General features: G+C 31.3%; 1 protein-coding gene across 7 annotated transcripts in view; it reads left to right on the top strand.

Annotated features, from left to right (window-relative positions):
- Positions 1 to 18,894, top strand: part of LOC106680724 (calponin homology domain-containing protein DDB_G0272472) — a 312,966-nt gene extending 294,072 nt beyond the window's left edge. For 5 of the 7 annotated variants that reach the window (XM_067049886.1, XM_024364400.2, XM_024364402.2 and 2 more), the window contains exons 3-12: positions 6,786 to 6,944; positions 8,145 to 8,333; positions 9,329 to 9,493; positions 10,818 to 10,928; positions 11,390 to 11,562; positions 13,053 to 13,222; positions 13,727 to 13,995; positions 16,303 to 16,389; positions 17,688 to 17,834; positions 18,612 to 18,894. In XM_067049886.1, the coding sequence (XP_066905987.1) occupies positions 6,786 to 6,944; positions 8,145 to 8,333; positions 9,329 to 9,493; positions 10,818 to 10,928; positions 11,390 to 11,562; positions 13,053 to 13,222; positions 13,727 to 13,995; positions 16,303 to 16,389; positions 17,688 to 17,834; positions 18,612 to 18,653 (1,512 nt within the window). In that variant the 3' untranslated portion in view covers positions 18,654 to 18,894. The remainder of the gene's footprint in view (positions 1 to 6,785; positions 6,945 to 8,144; positions 8,334 to 9,328; positions 9,494 to 10,817; positions 10,929 to 11,389; positions 11,563 to 13,052; positions 13,223 to 13,726; positions 13,996 to 16,302; positions 16,390 to 17,687; positions 17,835 to 18,611) is intronic. The other 2 variants (XM_014420614.2, XM_014420613.2) reach the window with 2 other exon arrangements.
- Positions 18,895 to 24,813: the final 5,919 nt, after the last annotated feature.

The following is a 24,813-nucleotide window of genomic DNA, read 5'->3' as shown; positions in this document are numbered from 1 at the left end:
TAAACTCGTACAGATATTAATCTTTCATAGGTTAATATTAAACTTACTTACTGTACAGAATATTTTAGTTACTTAAAATTATTTTATAAAAATAGTAAACTAAAACTAAAAGAAAACATATTTTAACTAAAAATAAAATTTGATTATTTAGGAAGAATTGTATCCAAACAATTTCTGAATTGTAACCATTTCATTCTTATTTAACTCCTGTTATAAGTTCCATATTTATCAGTTCTGTTATTGTCTCTCTAAAATTTTATTTTATCTTAATTTATTTTTTTCTCTTCGTCTTTTTCTTAAATTCACTTTCTTTCTTTATTGTTTCCGTTAGAATTCAATTATTTATTATGTTAAATCCATAAATGTCATTGTTTTGTTATTAACTTTATTTTTATCTTTTATTAAGTTTTATTATTTTTATTTATTTATTTAATCTTAATTTTTTTTATTTATAACATTGTATATTGTTAGGTGTGCCTTTTGTATGAGAGTATACCCTCATATGCCTACACCAGGCCAATCTGTTATTGAAAAAAATCTTGCGTAACCAATTGATTGAATCTGTGATCAGTTAATTTAATTTAACTTTTGATTGAAAAATAATACTTTTACTGTCTGCTTCTCACAACATTGTCTTTGGGGATATAAGATCAAATAATAGAGTAGAGGTTCTTGCAGATCTGTGTTTTACTTCAAAACAGGTCGAGAAGTACAGACATTGTTTCTTATCTTTTCTGCATTTTGTTAGTAATCAAACACGAAACGAGCGTTGCTATCACCAAAAGAACGGTTAAAAATTTTACTGACATTGGAAATATTGGATTTAATTTTCTTATCAAGAAACATGCTGCGTTGGGCGGCCATCTTTGTCAGTTACCATGAGTAACCTCTAATCACTTACCGTAACTTAATACTAAAATTATTGTGTTCGTGTGTAATAATTTCCGATTACATTAGTGTTTCCTTATGTTAAATTGTTTTGGCAGGAACAATTTTTAAATCATTCTATTTCAAAAGTATAACAAAAAGTTTAGAACAGTGACGCCATTGTGCTGGAGTACTGTCCAGGGGTCAAGTGACTGCTTCCTGGAAATTGTTAATAACTCCAGCAGGCTCTTGTCCATATTTTAGTGTTTCATTCTACTATTTTCTAAAAAAACAAAAAAAAAAAAATTTTTTAAAATATTGCAAAATTCACATTTTTTTTTTTAAAGCACCTTCTCAGTTTATATGATTTAACCTATTTTAGGTCCTGCATGGTATATGTAGCAGCATTTTCACCTCGCTATTCCCTCGTAAAATATTTTTTAATTCCTCATTTCATTTGTGTATTTTTAGCCTTAAGATGATATTTGTGTGTAAATGAAACACTGTCGCCAAGTTATTAATTAGACATTATTTTTAATGAATGAAAATTGTGATTATGGTGTCTCCTTAAAATGTAATATTGCATAATTGTTTGCACAAATAATACTGGTTATTAAGTTTTAAATAGTTACTTTGTAGCTCACACTATCCTAATGACTTTGAAAAATTAAAATGTCGATTTAATTAGTTTCATCCAGTATATATATATATATATTTTTTTTTTTTTAATTTTACTCATTTATGTTATATGTTATAATTTATTATCAATCCTTAAAAAACAAAGTAAAAAATTTTTGTTTTAATTAACAAGCATTGTATTTCTTCTAATTATTTACTAGGAAACGAAAGTTGTTTTTTATATCTTTCTTAGTTTTAATTATATTTATATATTTTTAATAGTTTTTATAAGTTGAAATAAAAGTTTTCATGTTTCATGTATAGGGAAAAAATCACTAAATAAAGTTAGCTTCACTTAACTCTTCAATTCTGGACAAAATTTAAGTTTTTAATCAATGTAGTTTAAATCTTTGTATATTTTACTCAATGTACTTACGGAATTTATTTTGATTCAATCAAAGTTATATAAGTTGCAAGATCGTTGATTGGTCGTGTGTGATATATAAAAGAAATATAATGCGGTAAAATATAATTAAACTATTCAATGTTAGCGAACGTTTCGCCCCACTTTGCAGGTCTTCATCAGGGCTAAAAAAAAAGACAAACAACTAAAATGATGTAAGAAAGTAAACTGCATTAAAAAAAAATAAACTAAGGTGTTGCAAAAAACGATTTAAAATCTGTTAAAATTTGTGTAAAAATGGACAAAGTAAATTAAAGAAAATAAAAATAAGATGTACAGTGAAAAGTGTAAATAAACTAGAATTACAAAAACGTATTAGGCAATTAATGAAAACGGAAATAATAATAAATTTAAAAGTAGATAAAAAATACAGTACATTTATAGTAACAAAAGATGGAAAATGAGGAAATGAGAATAAAATAAAGTAATGAAGGAAATATGACCCACCTTTTTGAATGACGGTAAGCACAAAAATGAACTGAAGGTGGATGAAAAGACTAACACGATAGAGGAATTAAGGGAATTGGCAGTTAACACATACTTAACATTTGAAAAGAAAAGGATATAAAATAATGTTAAAGTCAACATAACTGGAAATTTTTGAAAATATTCAATATATGCAGACATCATATGATAATGGGGGAGGGAGATTTTATAAAAAATATATATGGATAAAATACATAAAAGAAATAAAATTAAAAGAATAAATATAATATAGTGAATAAAAAAATATATACAAAATTGAATTGAAGTACAAATGTGTGTAAATTTATATAATAAAAACATGAATTATAAAGTAATAAATTAAGTGTAATGTGGAAGAAACAGATGAACATAAAATGCAGTTAAAATATATAAATATAAAAGACAAAAGATGAATAATAAACTTTCAATGTAAAGTAATAAATGTAGGTGTAAGGGGAAAGTGTGAGATGAATGTAAAAAATATTTAAAAAGTTAGATAAGGTTACATATCAATATTTTAAATCGCACAATTAAGCTGATTTTTGCAGGATTTGTGTGTTTTTCACACAATTATACCCATTTTGTTTTTATTTACTGCATGGAAATCCGGTATCTAATGATTATTAAAAAAAGAAAAAAAAGGGCTATATCCCACCGGAAATTCTCTGAATATTCGCAATACCTTGACAGCTGCTAGAACTTATCATCCCCCCTCCCATCCCAGACTTATGAGTCTCAGATGGTGAGTTAGTAGTTTCAGTTCTCCCAAGTCTCTTCAGGTCGTACGTTGTATTGAAGTTTTTATTCTCTGCTTCGTCTTCTGCGACATGATCTCCGAAGATCCTTATTCATTTAATTTAGAAGACGAATCCACCAAGGAAGATGTGAACGCTGTGACCAGTAAACCTACTAAAAAGAAGTACAAATATAAGAGGAGAGGGAGAAAGAAAAGGGGTTGTAAAAAAACCAAAGTTAGTTTAAAATTAAAGGTGAGTGTAGGGAAAAATATTAAATCCTCATTATTTTAAAATGCTTATAAAACTTCTCTTTTGGAAAAGATTTTTTTTTTTTTAAATTGGGCCGATATGTTGCTAAAATTGTAGATTCTTTCTTAACTAATTTTAATTTACTAAGGACAATATAAAAAGTAGTAAATGTTCATTATTTATTAATTTTTTAACGGTAATTTAATATATTTATTAAGTAATTTCTTCAATCAATATAATTTTAATAGCTAAAAACATGTTTCATAACATTTCATTGTTTAAAAGAATTAAACTATTTGCACAGTAATACTTCCTTGGTATTACTAAGTTTCTTATTGAAAATATATGCGTTTATTTGAAAACAGAATGGTGTTATTTTTTGCTTATTATTCATAGTTAATAATACAAATTAATGATTATATTTGTTATTAAACCTTTTTAATTTGTATTTTACTATCATTATCTATCTTACATGTAGAAGTTTATATAATAAAATATATCTCCTTGTATATATATTTTTTTAATCAATTAATTGTTGCTAAGATTTTTTTTTCTATTTGATTGCAATATTAATAACTCATTGAAATTCATTACATAGATCATTCTGCTGACGTTTTTTAAAGGTGAAGTGTAATTATCACATTTCTTTTTTTTTATTTATTCCGACGAAGTCATTTATTGAAGAATATATATATTTGTTAAATTATCTGTAATTTTATAGGTTTTTAAACTAGATTACAAACTTACAAAATTACTGTGACTACTACCCTCTTGATTGACTTATAATTTTCTGACAAATGTCATATAAAATATGAAGTCCACCCGAGAAAAACACGTTTCGTAAATAGAAAAACTAAATTTAAATTAAAGTTTGAAGGCTCTCCCCAAAAAATCCTTTTTTTTTCTAAAATGGTGGATTGATTACAAAATTATTATTACTATAAATTTCTAATTCTAAATTGAAATTTCATTATTTTGTGGAGATCGCCAGTTTTACCCCCTTGCTTATAGACAGGCAGATATTCCGTCCTTTGAGTAATTTTCAACCCATTTTTAAAATTATAGAGCTTTTTATTCTCTTTGATTTTGACTTCATATGAATATAGTACATTCCTTCATCTATTTTTACACAATAACGTAATTAAAAATAAAAAATGCCAATAGTCCATAGTCTTTATATGGCGTAAGATTTTCTCATTCCTACTTACAACAGTTTTAGACCCTGAAATAACTTTTACTGTTATAAACACATTTTTCTATCCTAGATCTACTGACATCATTGCATGTGTTATATCATTTATTTGTTTACTGAAACGCTTCTTATTAATTAATATGAAACATTAGAAAAATACTTGCATTTTTAAATTAATAAATTTTTTTTTTTTTTATTTATTCAAAAGAAATACCTGAAATTCAACTAATTGGTCAGCACCAAAAATGTATAAATAATTCATTATTTTATTTTGTATTTGTTTAGTTCATTTCAAGTAAAATTGAAATATGATTTTATTTTAGTGATCTCAAACTTTTATGAAATTAATTTCAGTGATCAATGACGTTAACTGCTTTTGAACCACGCTACACTCCGAAAACGTTAATTTAAAAATTGGAACAAGTTCCTGATAAGATCCGTTCCCATTATTCATAATTAAATTTTTGTTATTCTATGTTTTTCCAATTTGTACTTCACTTAATAAACTCAACAAGTTTTTAGAATGGTGTTTTTATTTAAGAATTAAACTGCTGAACAGAACCTCTGAAAGTATTTTCTTATCTCTTGATCCAGAAGGAACCGGCGAATGTGATTTTCGTAATTAGTTACATTCAAATATGTATTCATAAAATTATTCTCATATTCATTAGTTTACGGTTTCTTACTGTTTTGGATCATTTTTGAAGATCAATTATACCCTAGTAGTTATATTATCGTGACGTCTATAACACCAAGAAACCTGTTCCGTTTTTTGTGTAATGTTGTTGAGGAGTAAACATTTCAAACGTATCTAAATTCATATTATTACTTATTGTTGATATCCTTTCTAGGCAATGGACTATTTTCACTTCCTCTAACAGGATCTATATTTATAAACCACATAATTAAAAGAAAGAAGTTATGGTACCAATCTTAAAATTTAACGCCTAAAACGCATTGAAATCACAAATTTTAAAATTAATAATAATTTAGTTGTAAACAGAACTTTTCTGACTTCGCAGACGGCCATCAGCTGATGTTTTTTCATATTTGACTCTTGGACTGATTTCAGCAGTTATTCTGTTCGGCCGACGATCGAAACCCTCGAGTCATATTTTTCTTTTGTCTTCTGTATTATCATTATCACATCTTTACTGTTTTTTAAACGATTTAAAAAAAATTAATATGCCTTATGTATCGATTTCTCGAAGCAATAATACTCCAGGCTAGATTAAGTTCTTTATTTATTATCATCAAATATAATGATTGCTCTTTCAAAAATTCTTCAATCATCCACTCCTGGAGTTAAGTACTCGGATTTGAATTCCTAACTAGATTTTTAAAAAAGTTGTGGAAGTGTTTAAAAGTTTTATTATCATATTTTATTCTCAAACATTTTTTCTATAATAAAGTTGATCTGTTTTAATTTTCATCTTGGTTTCTAGTTTTTATTTATGTCAATTAACCGTTATAGTTATAATATTTTATTTTCCTTGGTGAAGTTGTTAATTTTGACTTGCTGAATTTATGATTCTCTCTTTTTGATTTTGATGTTTTACTTTTTTAAAGTACTAAACTTCTTTTTATTGAAGTAAAAAATTCATCATATAAGAGAAACAGTAATTTCTATATTTTACTGAGGGGCAGGTTGGAGCCTAAGTCCCAGTAAGTTCGATTCTCACCTGAGGGAGTTGATGTTTATTTCTTGGCGGTTATGAGAAATGAATCTTGACATTCCCACCTTGGTTGGTACACAGCAGAAACTCCAAAAAGCCATCAGGGATTGACAAAAAGGACCACCAGATCCACTTGTCGTACTAGTTCCTTCTACCAGATACCAATAACAATATTTTACTTACAATTAATATTGATATTAGTATGTGGTAAATACCACATCAAATATTTAATTTTATCTATCTCTAAACTACTTTGTAGGTTCACCCCATATAGACTATGTTGGATCAAAATGTTTCTTAAAAAACATTGTTTATGAAATAAATGAACCTATAGCTTAGTTCTTTCCCAAAAATACAAGCTTTTTTGATTATCTTAAATTTTATTTTTTGAGAGAGAGAGAGAGAGAGAGAGAGAATGAGAGAGAGAGAGAGAGAGAGGGGATATTGTTCCTTGATGGTAGGATACATAATGTATTTTTCGAAAATAGATTCTTAAATAAATTCACTTATGTTTACAGGAAAATGAGCCTGTTGAACCTGCCAAAGAGGACGAGGAGGAAGCACAAGAGCCCGCTTCTGAAATCAAAGAAGAAATTAAAGAAGAGGAAGAAGCTCCAGCCCCTAAAGAATTGCCTCTTGAGGAAGAAAAACCTCAATCCAGGCCAATAACTCCTAAAGTAAATTTTTAAAATCTATTTACAATTAATTAAAGTAAATTTTTAAAAATTATTTACAATTAATTATTATAAAAAGTCCCATCTTTTTTTTTTATTATTATTAAAGCGTTCACCTGTTCCATAAAGTCATGTATTCATCAATGCAATTTCATGTATTCATTCATCAAGCAATTTCCATAAAAAAATAATAGAATGACTGCAGAGATAGGTAAATTACACATACTGTGTATAATTAGACAACTTGAATTGTTTTTAGTATTAAACCAATAATCTAATAAAAGGAATTGGATTTGAATTTTGACAATTTAGGTCAGGAATTTTATCCAATTCATGAATTAAATGTTTATGAAGCTTTAAGGATATTTCTCTCACAGAAATTGCTACATTGATTTCGCTTGCTCATATTCTTGTGGATCATTCTATTTTTGAGAATTATTTTCTAACAATAATTATAAGAAATTTAATCTTGTTGTTTTAGTGTATTTTTTTATTTTGTATCATGTATTTTGTCTAAAAAAAAAAATGCAACTTCAGTTGGATGCATCTAAAAACTATTTTTATTTTTAATTTAAAAAAAAAATCTTTTATTGTCTCTTGAAATGACTAAAAATCAGATTTAATAATTGCTTTTATGAATTTTGCTCCCTCACTAACGAATGAAAGAAATTTTTATATTCATCTTGGAAATAAAAACAAGTATTTGTATGTTGGTCTATATTCAAATCTATGTAACAGGGTTAGTACCTCCTACCAATTTTGATAAAATTTGAGTGGGTTAGTACCGAAATGATCCAATGTCAATTTTATCAAATTTCAACCCTTCACTTTTGCTTAGACATTTATAAACATATTTTCCTTAACAAATCTTGATTTTCAAACAGCTTGTCTAGTTTGACCTAAAGATCGAGGAAAGTCGGGGATTGATGTAAAAATGTTGTTAATTTCCATTCTCTCCTTTCGCTGATGCATGCCCATGAGTATTTTTTTTCTTGACACATATGTTTTGAAGTGACTTCTGTCTTATATTTTATTTTCAATAAAAAAAATATTTACTAAAAATAATAAAACCTCAAAATATAGGTAATTATTTACCTCCTCCAAAAGAAATTTTCACAAATCCATTTTTTCTTAGTATGAATTTAACCTGTTTTGTATTCTATTGTTCGTGATGATTAATTTAACATATTTGTTTTGTATCAGGAAGAAGAACCGCAAAGCTCACCACCTCCTCCTACTCCAGAAGTGTCACGGAAACGTGCTTTAGATATGAAGGAGCCAGAGCCTGAGGGTAGCAGTGGTAGTGAAGAAAGTGATTCCAGTAGGAAGCGTAAAAAAGTGGACCAAGAGACTGAAACAACTCCTGCAGAGACTCCTAATCGTGAAACTAGGGTGAATAATCTACTTTCAATTTGATCAAAAATTTAACAATTTTTTTTAATACACTAAAAAATCATCTAAGAGTTCAATATATGAATGCTGATAAGCTAAAAGGTAGACAATGATTTTTTTATAACTTGCAAGCAAACCCAAAGTAGTGAAAAGAAGTTTGAAATTTGCTTTAAACAGAAATTAAGAAAAATTTACTTGTTCAAATTAAATTATAACCTTTATTAAAATTAAACTTACTCCCTACTCCAACCTACAGTAACTCTATTTTAGTCTTATATTGTCACTTAAGCTTTGACTAGAAGTAAAAAAAAAATTTTTACCATTTAAAAAAAAAAAAAAAATCATTTTTAAGACATCTTCAAATGATTCTCGATTTCAGGAAGAAAAATTTGTTTTGAAGTAGTATAAAAATTGTATTGTCGATTTTTCAGGTTATAAAGATATCATAGTTTGAGTGACTGTATTACTATTTTATATTAAAAAAATTATATTATGATTGTTAGTTTTTCTAAGTAATTTATCACATGTTTTACGTATTACACAAATATATTATCAATAAGTATATTTTGTTTAATTGTTGAGTTATGAAGTTATGTAATTTCTTTTAATTTTTAATATATATTTTTTTAATACGTACGAAAAGGGAAAGGAATTTTGATAGTTGGTGATTTATTGCGATCTCTCCTTATTTACATCATTTTGTATCTTTCGAGTCCAAAAAAGTTATCCGTACATAAATTTTCTGTAATTTGACATCATTTACACTTCTAAGGACTTTTTTAACTACTCAGGTGTTTTTGAAAATTTTTTATGAATTTCGTTCATAGTCTCAAAGAAATTTTTCATGGTTGAAACAGAGGCATTGGAAGTATAATCTTAGTATAAAAATAACTTAAGTATAAACTCCATGAATTTTGGTTGTTTTAAAATCAGATATTACATATGTTTTTAATTATGTATTTGGTTTAACATAAAACTGATCTTAAATGTTTTAGACTCCAGTAGATGATGAAAGGGAGAGAATGATCTCCGATTTTGTATCAGAGGTTTCCTCAACTCCTGATAGCCTCGGCGAGGCTTCTGAGAGGTTAGCCAAAGAGATTGAGAGCCTTGGAGAACTGGCTGCTGCAAAAGAGATGGAATGGAATGCCATTCTCAGGGTAAGGATTTCTTGTTCATTGTTTTGCACAATGCTTTGTTTTTGTTATCAATCCCTTGGTTTCTGGTAGTTCAGGCAAACTCCTTATCAAACAATACATACAAGTGATCATAAATTCGATTCTCTTTCAATGCAGAACAAGGAGGCTTAATGTGAGGGCACTGTAGGCAAGAGAGCTAAGGCATCACCTTAATAACCTAGGAACTACAGATTCTGGACTGCGTGGGTTGACTTTTATTTCATGGTGGCCCCTAGGAATGAAAACTCGACTTTCCCAATCTGTTTAGAATAGGTTGGTAACCTGTAGAATCCCATGTTCCTCATATATCAGAAATGGTCAGGAATAAAAACAAAAAATGGAGGCTTAACAAAAAAATTTGGCTTAAAGATCAAAATTTTGTATAATTTATTCTTCTTTAATTTCCATGTCTAATCATCCGGTCATGAAACCCGCTCCCTCAGATTTAGATAAAACTGAACACAGATAATTTTATTACTATCCTGGTAACACCTCTAAAAATTGTTTGCATTATCATTTATTGTTCTTTTTAAATTAATTGAGCACTAACCAAAGCCTTGGGAAGTGCACTTTTAGTGTGTGCTTACGACTTAATAATTATTTTTCTTGAAAACTATTCTAGATATGATCTTAAAATTTTGTAGGAAGTTTGTGTGTTGTACTTAAAAATAGTGAAAAATAGGAAGAAAGTCCCACGGCACACTAATACTGGCACCTATGTTGTATATTGTTTAAAAACAGTTGTGTATTATTAACATCAATACTTACATGAAAAAGGAATGTTCTACTAAAATTGTGGAAATAGGTGAAAGTCTTTTCTAAAAGAAAGAATCGAGTCGGAAAAGTACTGCATTGTGGAACGCAGGATCTTTAGTAGAATTTGTGGATAGACGAACTAATATGTCAGTATTAGTGTACTTAATAGGAATAGAGGTGCTCTGTTGTAAGATATACGACCCATTTTTATTATTTTAAACTCAGGAAAGGAATTTAGTTCACTGAAGTTATGTTATTATTTTTTTAATTTTTGTTGTTTACTTTATATATATATATATATTTAAATGTAAGAAATAAATTTAATTTTTAATGTCACTGTTCATATTTCTATGAATCAGGTTATATTTGGTGTCAGGTTAGGGAGTTATACCAGATTCAAGAGGCCTAATATATAAGTACTAAAGAAAGTAGGGTTTACCTTCGATTTAATGGTACAGAAGCAAGTCTATATATATCTATAATTAAAAACAAGTCATAGATTAATCTTCCCATTTAATTTATAGATAAAAATTAACAAAACATCTTTTAGGTAAGGAAACTGAAAGAAGAGATGTTAGAAAGGTTGCTGAGGAGGAAGAGGATGCACTGCCTTGAAGAGCAGCCAGTTCCGGAAAGGTTCCCAGAACATTTAAACAATAAGGTATGTAGAAAGGTTTATAAAAGTTATACCAAATTATTTTACTAAAAAATTGGTTACTCTTTCTCTATATTTAGTAAACTTTGATCTGACATTCAGTGTCTAGATGTAATTCCCTTTGTTTATTATAAAATGTTTTTTTAAGAATAAAAAAAAATAATCACTGTACCGTATTAAATTATGTTAAGCAACAATAATACTTTTTCACTTGGTGATTTCAGTCTTATTAAAAAGTTTGTGTCATACACTAGCTTCCATGGTTATAAAGTTGCCCTGGAAACAATTACTGCTCCATAAAACTATTCTCATGGGTCGTAACATGATATTATAAAACCTACACCCTTCCTCAATCAACTATCTGATTTACAAAATCATTTTTCAAATCGGACTAGTCATTTTCTGAAATTAGAGTGTTTATACAAACAAAATTAACATATTATTTATTCAAATATTATTTTTATCAGGTACCAAATAATCTGATGATGATGATGATGAGGGGACCAAGGTTTCCTGATGGTCTCGGAAAGCAGCAGAGACCAATTCTTCCTAAACCAAGTCCTTATGCCGTGGGAATGAATCCTCGTGAAGGCAGAAATGGACCAATCGTTGATGTCAAGTCAATTATAGATGACTACAGGTTTGTACATCTTTACCTATTTATTAAAGACCTATGTGTTTAAAATATTAATTGTCCATCAACCAGAATTATATCAATTCAAAGATTTTTAGTAAATTATTATTTGAACATAATCGAATATAAGAAATAATGATAAGTTATCCATTTAAATAATATGTGAAATTGCTGAGTATGTTTTTTTTTGCTTGTTCTGATAAATGTTATTGGTTCAGATTATATTGTAACATTCAAGATTTATTAAAATAAATAAAGTGAAATTAAATAGTTTTTATTATTCTTAAATCTAAAATATAGCTTTGATGAGTACAAGGTTCAAATGAAAAGATTTAATATTAAACAGATATGAGAATTTTATTTTAAATTTTATATTATTATTGACTCTTATCTCAGGGTGGGTTTTCCAGACAACCAGAACAAAGATACTTAAATGCTATGTTGAGCTACACTAACCTAATTATTTATTCTTCTGTGATTACCGATGGTTCTCGTCTTCTTTCTCAAAAAACAACCACTGTCTGTAAGCAAAGGATTGGTCCTCTACTCTTTTCAGCACTCATCCAATCTCTCGATGATCCAAACAAAGAGTCTCTTTCTTCCTTTAATGATATGATCTTCTATGATGTTTTCTTTCTCTAGATGTCTACCATTGACAGTAGACAATGGGTGGTCCATACCACCTCTTGCTGGATACGTCCTAGTTTCCCGGACACGTCCGATCCACTAGCGATCCGCACAACAAGTACCCTTTTGTCCTTTCCCATGCCTAGATGTTCACAATTGTAGCACAACAGTTTTGAGTTTTTACTTATGATTTTCTTTATATATATTTTTCTTTAATACTTATTCTCGACTTCTATTTTTTCTTAAATTTATTGTAAATACAATCATGATCGGAAAATCAATAAAGTCTAAAATATTTGAATCTGCTTAACATGGCAGCGATTCTACCGACTTTAGAATAGTGCCACCATCTTGACGCTCTGAACGATATTTTTTGTGACTCTACATTTGACTGAACAAAATTGGCTAGCTTGCTGTTTGGTTCAACAAAAGAAATGAATAATATTGAACATTGATACATAAAATAAATATATAACTAAAACCATCTATACATAAAAACAACTATTTATCAAAAAAAGAGGATATTACAATATACTTAAAAAAGTATTTCAACTTATTCATCAAGTGAACAAAATTTTTTTTTTTTTTTTCGGCCAAGACCCATTGGAGTCCTATACTGCCTAATCATGGTTGTGGGTCAAAGTTTTTCATTTTGTGGGGCCGCCATTCAATGAAAAAAGTCAACGCCCCAGGCCGGATTCAAACCGGCACTGCCTATAGACATCAAATTAGTAAGACTGTGTCTTAACCACTGAGCTACGGGCGGCCCAGAAATATATATTAATAGTGGTGGTTATAGTACAAGGCTGTGTGCCTATATATGAGTAGTGGTGATTACAGTATAAGGCTGTGTGCCTATATATGAGTAGTGGTGGTTACAGGTCACGCCACCCCGAGAGTGCACCTCGACGAGGAAGGAGGGTACGGGGCTCAGCAGAGCAACGCTTCTCATCCAATCCTTCACTTATTAGTATGGCCAACATGGCGCTTGGGACTGGAGCCTCTGTCAGGACTGTTTCTGATCATGTCTACAATATGGGTAATTTTTTTTTCATTATTATTAATATATTACTAGTGATGACTTTGATTTTGTTTTTAATTTTTTATAATAATTATAATTATCAGGTTAAAATGTCAATGCAGTTAGTATAGTTTGGTTTCTTAGAAAAAATTATTGGGATATGTCCTTAAGTGTTTTATATATATAATTCAAATATCATCTAAGTAGAAAAGGAAGACGGTCCGAGTGCGGTCAAAGAAAAACTCAAATTGTGATTAAACTATTTATATTGAGCCAACGTGGGGCAAAACATTGGCTCAATATAAATAGTTTAATCACTATTTGAGTTTTTTTTTTAATTTAAATTTTTTCCAATGAAATATGTTATATATGTGTATATTCTTTTGCACAAGTTCTTGTTAAGTTTATTAAATGAATGATATTCTTGTAATATATTATGATAATTTATGAAATAGCTTTTAATTTGACAGTCTCTCCAGTGTTAGTTTAATGATATTAATAATTAGGCCTGTTTTATTCTAGGTATGGAGCAGAGTAGGAGAGAAGAGGCTGCTATAAAGGAGGCAGTGAAGCCAAACGGAGCGAAGCCTTACCCTGAGGTGACCCTGCACCCTGTTTCGCCACCCTCCCTCCTTCACCAGGTGCTCACCAAATCGACACCACCTAGGCCAGCCTCCTTCTCCCCAACCCTAGCACGGCTCCTCACAGCGCCAGAGCGGCCTCCTGCCCCACCACCCCACTTCAGGCCACCATCTAGGGTTTCCATAGCAGACATATTATCTTCTACAAAGGTTCGTTGTCTTCATTAGGGGTATTCATGATGTTGTGTTAAATGTTAAATGTTTTACCATGTTAAATGTTATAACTATAAGATTGTGAGCAGCCCTATTTGAAGTCATGTTAAACGTTAAATGCATAAGAGCCCCTAGCGGATTTTCTCAGCAACTTGTTGTATAAGCCTTTATGCTTATAACCTTCCTTCCAGACCCTCATGTTATTGTTTACTTCAGTTTTGATTTAAGTAATTAATTACAACATGCCTAGAGTGAGTGAAAAGTGGAATTTGTGTGAAAGTTTAGCTTATGAAATGAAATGAAAAAATAACTTTATTCTGGGACATATGTCCCCTAAGAATAATTACATGGTTCATATACTGAGATTTTTATCTGGCGAGCGTTTACAAATTTTCAGATAGTAGAATGAATTTACATTGGTTTTTTTACTGTTTTTTTTCTCAAATGTATCATTAAAATTATCCATTCTGGTTTAATAACAGGGATATGAATACCACAAACACACGAAAGAACTGAGCTGTCACAACAAAAATGGCGGCGATCTCAACTGGTCTATTGTGTGACGTCATTCTCCATTTAACAGACCAAGTAACAGACTCTCAGCCATGTTAAATGTTATTTCGTTTTACCACGGTAAAAGAAGGCAATTTTTTTTCGATTTAACATGAGTTTTTCGATTTAACACGCTTTAATATGTTAAACCAAAGATCATGAATACCCCTATTATATCCTGATTCATATAGCCAACCAAAAAAAAAGATGAGAATCTGATTTCATAATATGCAGGTCTACAAAATTGAACTTTTGAAATTTGATTTGATGAACTTATGAACTTGGCAAATCTTTATTTAAGTTCGGTGTGCTGAAACCTAGAATGACCTCTGTTTTCTTTCATGGTATAGAGATTTTCTACAATTTGTGATATGTAATTCCAGTTTTGTAGCTCAAAATTCAATAAATAATTATCAATAATTTAATAGCACTCCTTGACTGATCAACTTGCAATTTTTATAGTATCAAAATAACTTCATATTATACCAAACCATATGTCACGAATCTGACCCTGCTAAGACAATATGAATATCAGACATAAAACAGTATATCAGTTCGTAATTGTTCAATTGTGTGTTAAATGACTTCTTAATGCCTTCAAATTTATGTTATTGTTATTATGAGAAAGAGGGAATACTCTGCTTTCTAAAAGCACCAAAACATTAAAATTTGGTAAAAGTGTACGCAAGTAATAAATGTTCAAGTTAGGAAAATGTGCAAACCACAAGTGAGAAATATTTCAATTTTTTATTTTTCTTGGAGTTTTTATGGTTTGCTGAATCTGAATATGAAGTTAATTTTGTGTTTGTATTTTTTTTTTAACCTACTTTATTATTTTTTTTTTTTCCGTTTCTTATGAATTTTGCTGTTGATTTTATATCATATCCTGTACATTTTTTTTTTACAATTTTTTTATTTTCTTTCTAATCATTTGATTAGAAGGTCTTATCTATAAAAATGCCAATATCTTGGATTCTCTCCTCTCAACTGTTTTATTTAAATCTCATTTTTTTTTTTTTCTATTTTATAAAATATGTTTATACATTCATATTGAATTATACAAATATTATTGTTTATTTATAGAACACCAAATTGTATTACTAAACTCCATTTATTGAAATTAATAAACTTGTTTTGATATACGTTAGTACACATACATTTTCCTGTAAGAACTTTTATTTCCCCCAATAAAATGGACACCAGGCCTGGTATTAAATACAAAAATTTATTTTATTTTAATTAGTGGCAGTCAAGCCCTGCGAAGTGGGGCGAAACGTTGGTTAACAATAAATAGCAAAATTCTTTTACTATTTTGATACCTTTATTGACCGTCACTCAGTCTATCTTCATACAATAAACTAAGTTATGTAAGAAAAACTACTTAAAATATTATATATAATATTAGAAATATTTTGTACTTCAAATATTTTCTCTGTTAACAAGTTAAAAACTTGATACTTGAAACTTAATAACTAAAATACACTGTTTTATAATAGTAATTAAAATATTTTTTGTTGAGGTCTGGTGGGCATTCCTTTGCCATGTAAAGTCTGTTTGGACATATGGCTGGCAGTCGATTGTAGAGAGCTTTAACTGTTATTTACTTTCAGTAACATTCAATATTTCTTTCATAATTCCTTAGAATGTGGTTATTAAGTTTAATTTGGCTTACTAGTATTCTCATCTAAATTTTTAAATTAAAAATTTATGTAATAATATTAACTATATAATTAATAAATTCATTCTTTTCAGCAGAAGAACCGTAATGAAATAACCATAACCCCTGTCAGTGGTACCCCTCCCGTAGCAGTAAAGAATAAAGAAGACGTTGTTTTATTGGTAAGTAATGATTTGTTGCTTTGTGGCTCAATTTTGTTGATAAAACTTATCTTATAAATATCAATAAGTTTTACCTTTTGCTCTAGTGTATCTGGTGTTGTATAAGTGGCTTAATTTTGTACTGCAGGAATATATTTTTAGTAATGTAGTAATCATTTTCTATTTTTTCTGATGACATTTTGGAAACTACTTTTCCATTTTAAAATGTTAATTCTTTTCCCAATAAATATGTTTTTTCTTTATAAACATTACTTTAATAAACTATTAGTACCTATTATGTCTTAACATTTAAAACTGCCATATATCAAAATTTATTTTATTTTTTGTTTTTAATATACTTTTATAATTTACTCATTCAAACTTCTGGATAAAAACTGTTACACAGCTAATAGTTGTGTCTACTAGAATGAATACGTTGAACCAGGATAGGAAGCTTTCTAACTAAGGAATTGTTTCGAAATTATGAAATTTTTCGTTATTTGTGTATTTTTAATTTTACTTATCTATGTTTGAATTATTCAGTAAGAGGAAGTATTAAGATCATAATTTCCTGGGTCCAAGTTTTCAACGGAAATACGTATGTTTTATTTGAGATCCTCCTAGTCCAAATAACCAATGGCAGAGAAAAAGATGTGTTTTTTAATGGGAACTCAACCTGCCTCAAAAACTAAAAGTTGTATGAAAATAAAAACTAAAAATTACATATTTTTATTTTATAACTATTTAATGTCGACGTTTCGCCCCATTTTGCAGGGCTTCATCAGGGCTGTTCAAAGCAATAGGTTGAACAGCCCTGATGAAGCCCTGCAAAGTGGGATGAAATGTCGCACATCAAATAGTTATAAACTATATATTCTTTTTTGACCGCAACCCTGACCATCTTATACATATTTTTTATGATTTTATAGCAACTTTTTGGCTGAAATCAACTTACTAGCAATTCCGATATTTACCATTAATTTAACAATTGTTCTTTATTTACTTATACTTAATTCTGAACATTTTTTTCCAAAAACAGCTCCAACAATTTGGATTAAACTAATTATATCCATGTACAATGAAATGGTCTTTAATTTTAGTTAGTTACTATCCTTATTAAAAGAGTCTGACTTGCTTAAATACCTCTATAGTATCTGTAAGTAATTATTGATTAATTTGCTGTCGCTCATTGCAGATAATGTAGTCTGTCTCACTGATAGTGTAGAGAATTTTAAAGATTTTTTATCAAAGTAATAAGTAAAAGTAAAAAAAAGTAAAAAGTAAATAATGTATTTATTGTGACAATGTTTGTCTTTCAGGATGATGATGATGGTGACGGTGGAGACCGCCTCGTTATTGACGAAGGCTCCGAAGAGGTTCCTCAATGCCAGGGTTGCAGGCATAAGTCCGCCCAGTTTGTTTGTGCGGGTTGCGGCAACCAGTGGTATTGCAGTAGAGATTGTCAGGTAATCTTTATTTCTTTTTATTTGTTAGAGATCTATTTAGTAAGAAAGCAATGTCTGAGGCTTAGTGAGTTGAGGATTCTGTTCATGATATTATTTATTGTCTAAACAAATTAAAAACTTGTGTGGTCTTTAGAAATTTTAAATTAGTATAATCAGACCAACTTTTTATTTATTTTAATAATCATTAAATTCAATATTTTAATGTCTTAAAATGCTGTATTGTTAGTCATAGAATCTGATATACTAGAAATGTAGTAACCTGTTACTGTTCAGTAAAAGTGAAATAACCACACATCTCTTACTGCATAATTACTAAGCAAATGCCAGTTACATTTACCTGTTTACGCTGCGAGTAATTCAAGAGTTAATGGATTACATACCAGTTAAGTTGAAATTGTAGACATTTATCAAAATATGACTAAAATCAGTAAATGCACTAGTTATAAAATATGTAGAAAAGTTGGTACATAAAAATTCAGTTTCTTGTTATTTTTTTTTATTGAATAATATAATTGACACTTTTAATTTATACTGGGGGCAGTGAACTAAGTTCTAAGGAGATGGTCTCTAAAACTTTCTCAGGTGTGATACTAAGCTTTTCTCACTGAGAGATGCTACTCTTAGGCTTACACTACTTCAAACTTTTATGTATTAAGAATATTTTTTTATTGCGATTCACTAGTCAATGTATTTTTTGTATCATACTGATATTATTTATTTTAATTTTTAATATAATTATCTACCTTATTTATCAAACATCCATTTTTATTGTTTCAGGTATCAGCCTGGGAAGAACACTCGGAAGTGTGTACGGGATGAAAAGAAACAAAACGTAGCAATGAAGACGTGCCAAAAAGATCTCACTGGAGCTATGACTACTACTTCCTACCTACCACCTACTTTATTTAATTGTTACCAGTTTTATTTATACACCTCCCAAATTGTATTTATAAATGGAATATTTATTCCTTAGTATTTCCAATGGTATTCCTATTTTAGTTATATCATTTTAAATGTGATTGTAATGATAACATTTACAATAAACATTTTTTCAAGTACATTTTTTTCTTTGGTTAAATTTTTTCCTCTTTTTTATCTTTAGTTGTGCAGTATTTTTCCCACACAAACTCCAACTTAATTCAGGGTATTATGAAGCCAAAATCTTCTCTGGGAGGCGTTTATAGAAAAGCTTAATTTATAAAAATATTTTTTTTTTTATGAAAATCAATCTTTATTATGGGACACTTTGTCCCCTGAGAATAACAATTAGGAACAGTTTTAGCAGCTTTTATCTTAACACTTTAATCGAGGAGGTTCTCCTTGGAAACCTCTTAGAAGCACAATTTTTAAAAATATTTTCTTTTATTCTAATCACAATAAGGATTATGTAATGTATAAAATGTAATATTTAGCCTTATAAAGTTTAAATATCTATTTGTTAACCATAACAAACGACACATTGTGGTCACCCGCATGTGCCACTGAATCTGTGGGTGCAATCAGGTGATGCATGAATGTTTTATGGGTTTTTTGACTGAATTACTTAATAAGGACTTAAGAAAGGTATTGTATATCACTGAATTTACTATAAAACACTTAAACAATGTAAACAAATTTTTTATTTAAATTAAAAAAACCTTTTGAACATGTATTAAATGTTTTTGGAAGTGTGTAAAATAAAAGAAGATATGAGTAAATAAATTTATATACTACAAAGAAAAAAGTTGACAATATAAAAAATTTTAGTGTAAAAATCCTTAAATGTGGCCTCTGTAGTCTGTCAAGTATATTCCTATACGTCACTATTTTGGCTCTATGTCACCAGTGAAGACGCAGACACCAACCAAGGTTACTCAAGAGAAGGCTGATGCTCAGACCATTGTCCTTATACCAGTCTGCCAGAATGTTAGCTGCGGTCTGTGCTAAGTCTGAAAGTACCTGAGGATACTTTCCTAGGATCAGGATAGCAATGTCATCTGTTGCGTATAGTAGCCTGCCGTGTTTAGGTTTGTTAAAAGAGAATCAACCACCAAGCACCACAGTAAGGGAGAGAGCACCCCACCCTGCAGGTATCCCCCTTTGGGTCTGATCCATAGCTCAGAGTGCCCTAGCTCTGATTTGAGGATCCTTTATTCCAGCATGGAGGTTATCCATGCAGATACAATAGGATCAATTCATGATTAATAATGCTATAGAGAGTCTTGTTAAATGCATCTTAAATGTCTGCAAAGTTGCCTACTGTGATCTCTTTTTGTTCAAGTGATCTTTTGATCCTAGAGACCAAGTTGTGTAGGGCTACTCACAGGATTTCCCTGCTTGGTATGCAAATGGTATAGCACTTGCCAACAATTCCTATTCTCTTATATGTCTATCCACAATCTTTTTCAATGTCTTCATTAGAAAGAATATGAGACATATTGGTCGAAAAGCTTTTGAATCTTCATAAGATCCCTTCCCCGGTTTGGGTATATAGCACACCCTGGATGTTTTCCATCTGGTTGAGGTGTATCTAAGTGCTAAGCTACCTCTGTGGAGTTCAAAAATATGTGTTCTTATCACTGGTAGGCCTTTCTGCAGCAAGGCAGGAAAGATTCCATCAGTGCCAGGTGATTTTAATGGTGGTAAAGAGTTAATTGCCCATTCGATTTTATCAATAGTAATAATACTATTGGCTTTCTCCCACTTTTCTCTACTAGTGCTGTAATTGTTGATAGTGGGAGAAATGTAATCATTCTCCAGCAACTCACAGTTAGGGAAGTGGGATTCTGGTAGAACACAAAGGGTTTCTCATTCAGTGGAGGTTGCATAATCACCCTTTTTCAGTGTAGCCAACAGTCCAGTATTGGATTGTTTGGAGAGTATTTTACAGTTGCCAAGTATTATTTATTACTTTTAGACAACAACCCAACATGCTGTGGGCCCCTTGACTCACTCCCAGCGATGGAGCTTCCTGTGTAGAACATCATCTTGCAGCCTACACCTGGGAAAGAATACAGCTAACCTCATCACCTTAAGGAGTTAGTTGGTGTCTCCCGCGTAAAGGGTGATTCCCTCTCCAATGTCAATGTTGGGAACAATGGTAGGTAACCAATCTCTTGCTGATTGGTTATAACAGGTGAGGACGAGTCCACCCATCCTGTAACCCGCACCGCAGACTGTGGGTGGAACTCCCCAGACTCGTCTAAGGCGTCCAGGAGTTTGGTAATTTCCTCCTTTAGTACGCTGAAATGTGCCTCAGTAAGTTGGGTGTGTGGGTAGTTGCTAGGCACAATCGTAACGTCAAACCAACTGGTTATTTGGGTAAAGCTCTTAGGCTTGCCATCCATACCCCTGGGTTTTTTTCGCAACAGGTACAGAAGTCCCAGGAGAGTTCCTGAACCACTTCTCCGCGGCCTGTTCCCGACTAGGAGTAGGAGTCCGATCTCCCGGCTTAGGCGCCTTAGCTGCCGGTTTTGAGGAAAATACAGCAGTTCCAGCCACTGAGGCCCAGGGCAGCCCCTTCACAATGGCCATCGACAGTGATTTGGTGCCTGCCCTCAAGGTGCAGCAGGTCTGACTGCCGGCTCCGGTGGGAACCTTGCAGTCCCCACCACTGCACCCTGGGGCTGTCCCATCACACTTGAGCGAAGTATATGTGTCGGAGCTTTCCCCCATGAGCAGCACGCCCAGTTGCCGGCCCTCGGTGGAGCCTTGTAGCTTCGTTTTTGAAATAGATTGTTCATACATACACACAGAGACCATTTTGAGAGACTAGGTTATTTTACTCAGGAGGCTTTAAAGGGAGAGGGAGATGGGTGCGAGAATCTCCTTCACTCCGGCCTCGCCACATGTGAGCTCAGCCTTTGCTCAAGCCCATAATCCCCGGTAACATCAACTTCCACTACTGCCTCCTCTTGGAACCTCGCAGTTTCAGTCACAGTCTAAGGGTTTTTTAGAATTAGTGGACATTTTGTATCCACGAGAATGGGGGTGCTTAAACTACACTGCACCATATGCAACTGCATGCAACTGTACTACCCCCTCTCCCTGCAGCGGACATTAAATACAATGGGGTGCGCCTGGTGCCCCACGGTGGTCGGTAGAAGACAGTATATTTTTAGACACCCTCTGCCATTCAGCCACAGCTCGAGCCTCCACCTAGCTTGGGTATTTGTTACCAGACTCAGTACTGGACCCCGCCTCTGTCGTTCACGAGTCCATCGGACTCCCCGGGGTGGTGCACCACATGGAGGTGTCAGTAGGCGTTGGTGGGAATGGGGACTTGGAATTCCCAATCAGTGAGTAGGGCACTATCGCTCGATCTTTCCTTAAAGAGTGACGGAGATTCACTCACCCATCTCCCCCTCCCTTTAACGCTTCCTGAGTACAAATAGCCTAGTCTCTCAAAATAGTCTGTGTGTATGAATGGGCAATCTATTTCAAAAACGAAAATTCGCTCGAAATTGAAATTACATATGATGGGGAAGTGTATGGCTGGGACGTGACAACTTTTTCGTTAAGCTCAAGTAGTATCACTTTAGAGAATAGATTTTACACTTTTGTAGGATTTTCCCCAAAACGGTTCTAATTATTTGATGAAATTCGGTAAATGTAAAATTAAGTGGTCTATAACTCTAGATAGGTATTGTCCTCATTGAAATAGTCTTACTGGTCTTAAACTACCTTCAGTTTTGCTGATTTGAACTAAATAACCAGTTCTCATTGTTAGAATTAATAAACTGCCAATAAATAAAAAATATTAAAGAATTTGATAAATAATTGAAGGAAAAATAGAGACAGGGGTTCGAAGCGGGAAAAGCCGAGGCCGTCCAATCTCTTCCGATCGCACTGACGAAGTCCTGTATCGTTATTTTCTGTCAAACTGTTGAATTATTGGCAGGGGCAGAGTTGGTATTCGTAATTTTCACCTCCAGAAACCCTAAAATACGATTTTTTTAATATTAAGTGAAACAGTGACGTAACGTAGTGGGGTGGCTAATTTCACGATAAGGGCACCGCACATGATTTTTTTTATTAATCTTTTGTTTAACTCAAATAGGATTTAGTTAATGTTTATAAGTTACCGCAAACCTTCAGTTTTGGAATACAGTGTTAATTGTCCATCCGTTCACAGCCAGTAACGAATTCATATAAACAAATAATTATGATGTAAGTGGCGAAAGGCGTTTGAGTTCCCTGGACCTGATCCAAGGCCTTGTTTACACTGCGAGGGCTTGAACATGCTGTCAGCTTCTAGATTGAAAAATAGCTTATATCCAGACCATCATGAGGGCTAATCGCCAGTTTGTGTTGCATTCTCAAGTTTATAGAACTGTATCCGCAGTTGGCTAAACTCCATTTATCAAATCCCCCGGGATTAATTGACTGAGAGAGTGTGTTGAACTTTCCTGTATCTAACAGGAGTTAAAAATATCCCGTAAGGGGCAAACACCAAAACGAATCTTGCACATCCGTTCAATAATTTATCTTACTCTAATTGATTTTTGAAATAGCAGTAAAAATTCGGAATTTCCCGCTTAAAACGTCTCTGTTACATGCCTCCAGATGGCATAAGTTGTAAAAATATATGATTAGTGCCTTAATGGTTCCCAGACTGAATGGCGTTAGCGAATGCCATTTGCCGAAAATACACCAACAAAAAATTCAGAAAAGAGAAATAATTAAACTAAAATAGCAAACATACAGTACATTTTCAACATTTACTTTGGATTGTATTTTCTAATTTTTCTATATATTCAAACGCTCTAAGGATATTTGTGCTGCAATTTTGTTTTTAGCTCGACCAGGATGCTGCGAATTTTTTTTTACCAAAAAGTGTGCCATGGCAAAAAATTCTTAGTGTATAATCCGAACAAAAGCCCTAGGGGAGAAAAAAAGACGTTATTTCATCCCAATTTTATATTAATTTAATGAAATTTTTTTACAGTTAAGAGTCAAATTAAATGCTGCTATAATTGATGACATATTCTGACATTGATAACTAGTAACATAATCTTAATTCTCATAATTGCTTTTATTAAATTTTAATCAGTTTTGCTTTACATTATCAATGTACTTTTTATAATTTATGTTGTTTAAATTATTATAAACACAGGTTTTAAGCTTCAAAAGTATTTGGAAAACTGTTAGATAAAGAACCTGTCCAACCTCCAACTAGTCCATTTATTTCGAGGAGTATGGTAACTAACCATCAAAGGAAAATCCTACCAAATGGGATAAGTTTGGGGAATGGTAATAAATGTTCGTTTTCACTATTTTATTATTAGGTATATATTATTGACAAAAAATCATTTTAAATGATGAACATTTGAAATTAACCAAGTAAAGAAACATTAATCTTATCCCTCAAGATTGGAGTTTTTAAATTTTAAGATTCATAAGATACAAATACCGAATGAAAAAATCTGGATATTCTTCGAAACTGCTGGGCCAATTTTTATTTTTTTTTTAGATTTTACACGCAAGTCAGAGGTCCCGCATGATGATCCTCTAATCTTGTCATTACCATCTGTTGTTTTCCTGCAAAATAGTGGTCATTAATAAGTTTCATGCAGTCATATGTTGAGCATGATAGAGGAAAAGTGTTTATATACATACATGTATATATGCATATATGCAACATACATAAAGTGCTTTGAAATCTTTCCAAAGATTTGGACTGATTTTTTTTTTTCTTTTTTGTAGGGTATTGAATTCTGAAGCCTTTGTGCCAAATGGTACTCAGTGTGCAGTAGGTACTGTGGAATAGGTAAAAAGCATGTTAGGAGGAATAAAAACAGCATCTGTTCCAGAAATCGTTTTTGATTTCTTCCAAGAAAAGAAAAATTTCACGTAATTTCCTGTTAAAAAAAGGTTCAATGATTACCTAGACTATACAAGGGTTGCAGTAAACGCCATTAAAAAGTAAATATTAAAGTATTTAAGGTGTAAGCCCCCTGAAGTTTTTTCGCTTCGAGAAAAACATAACGTTTCCACTTTT

This window comes from Halyomorpha halys, unplaced genomic scaffold (assembly GCF_000696795.3).
Source record: "Halyomorpha halys isolate HHAL.00 unplaced genomic scaffold, Hhal_1.1 Scaffold284.1, whole genome shotgun sequence".
Lineage (NCBI taxonomy): Eukaryota > Metazoa > Arthropoda > Insecta > Hemiptera > Pentatomidae > Halyomorpha > Halyomorpha halys.
Note: the sequence above shows the minus strand (reverse complement) of the source record. Positions and strands in the feature narration are given on the sequence as shown.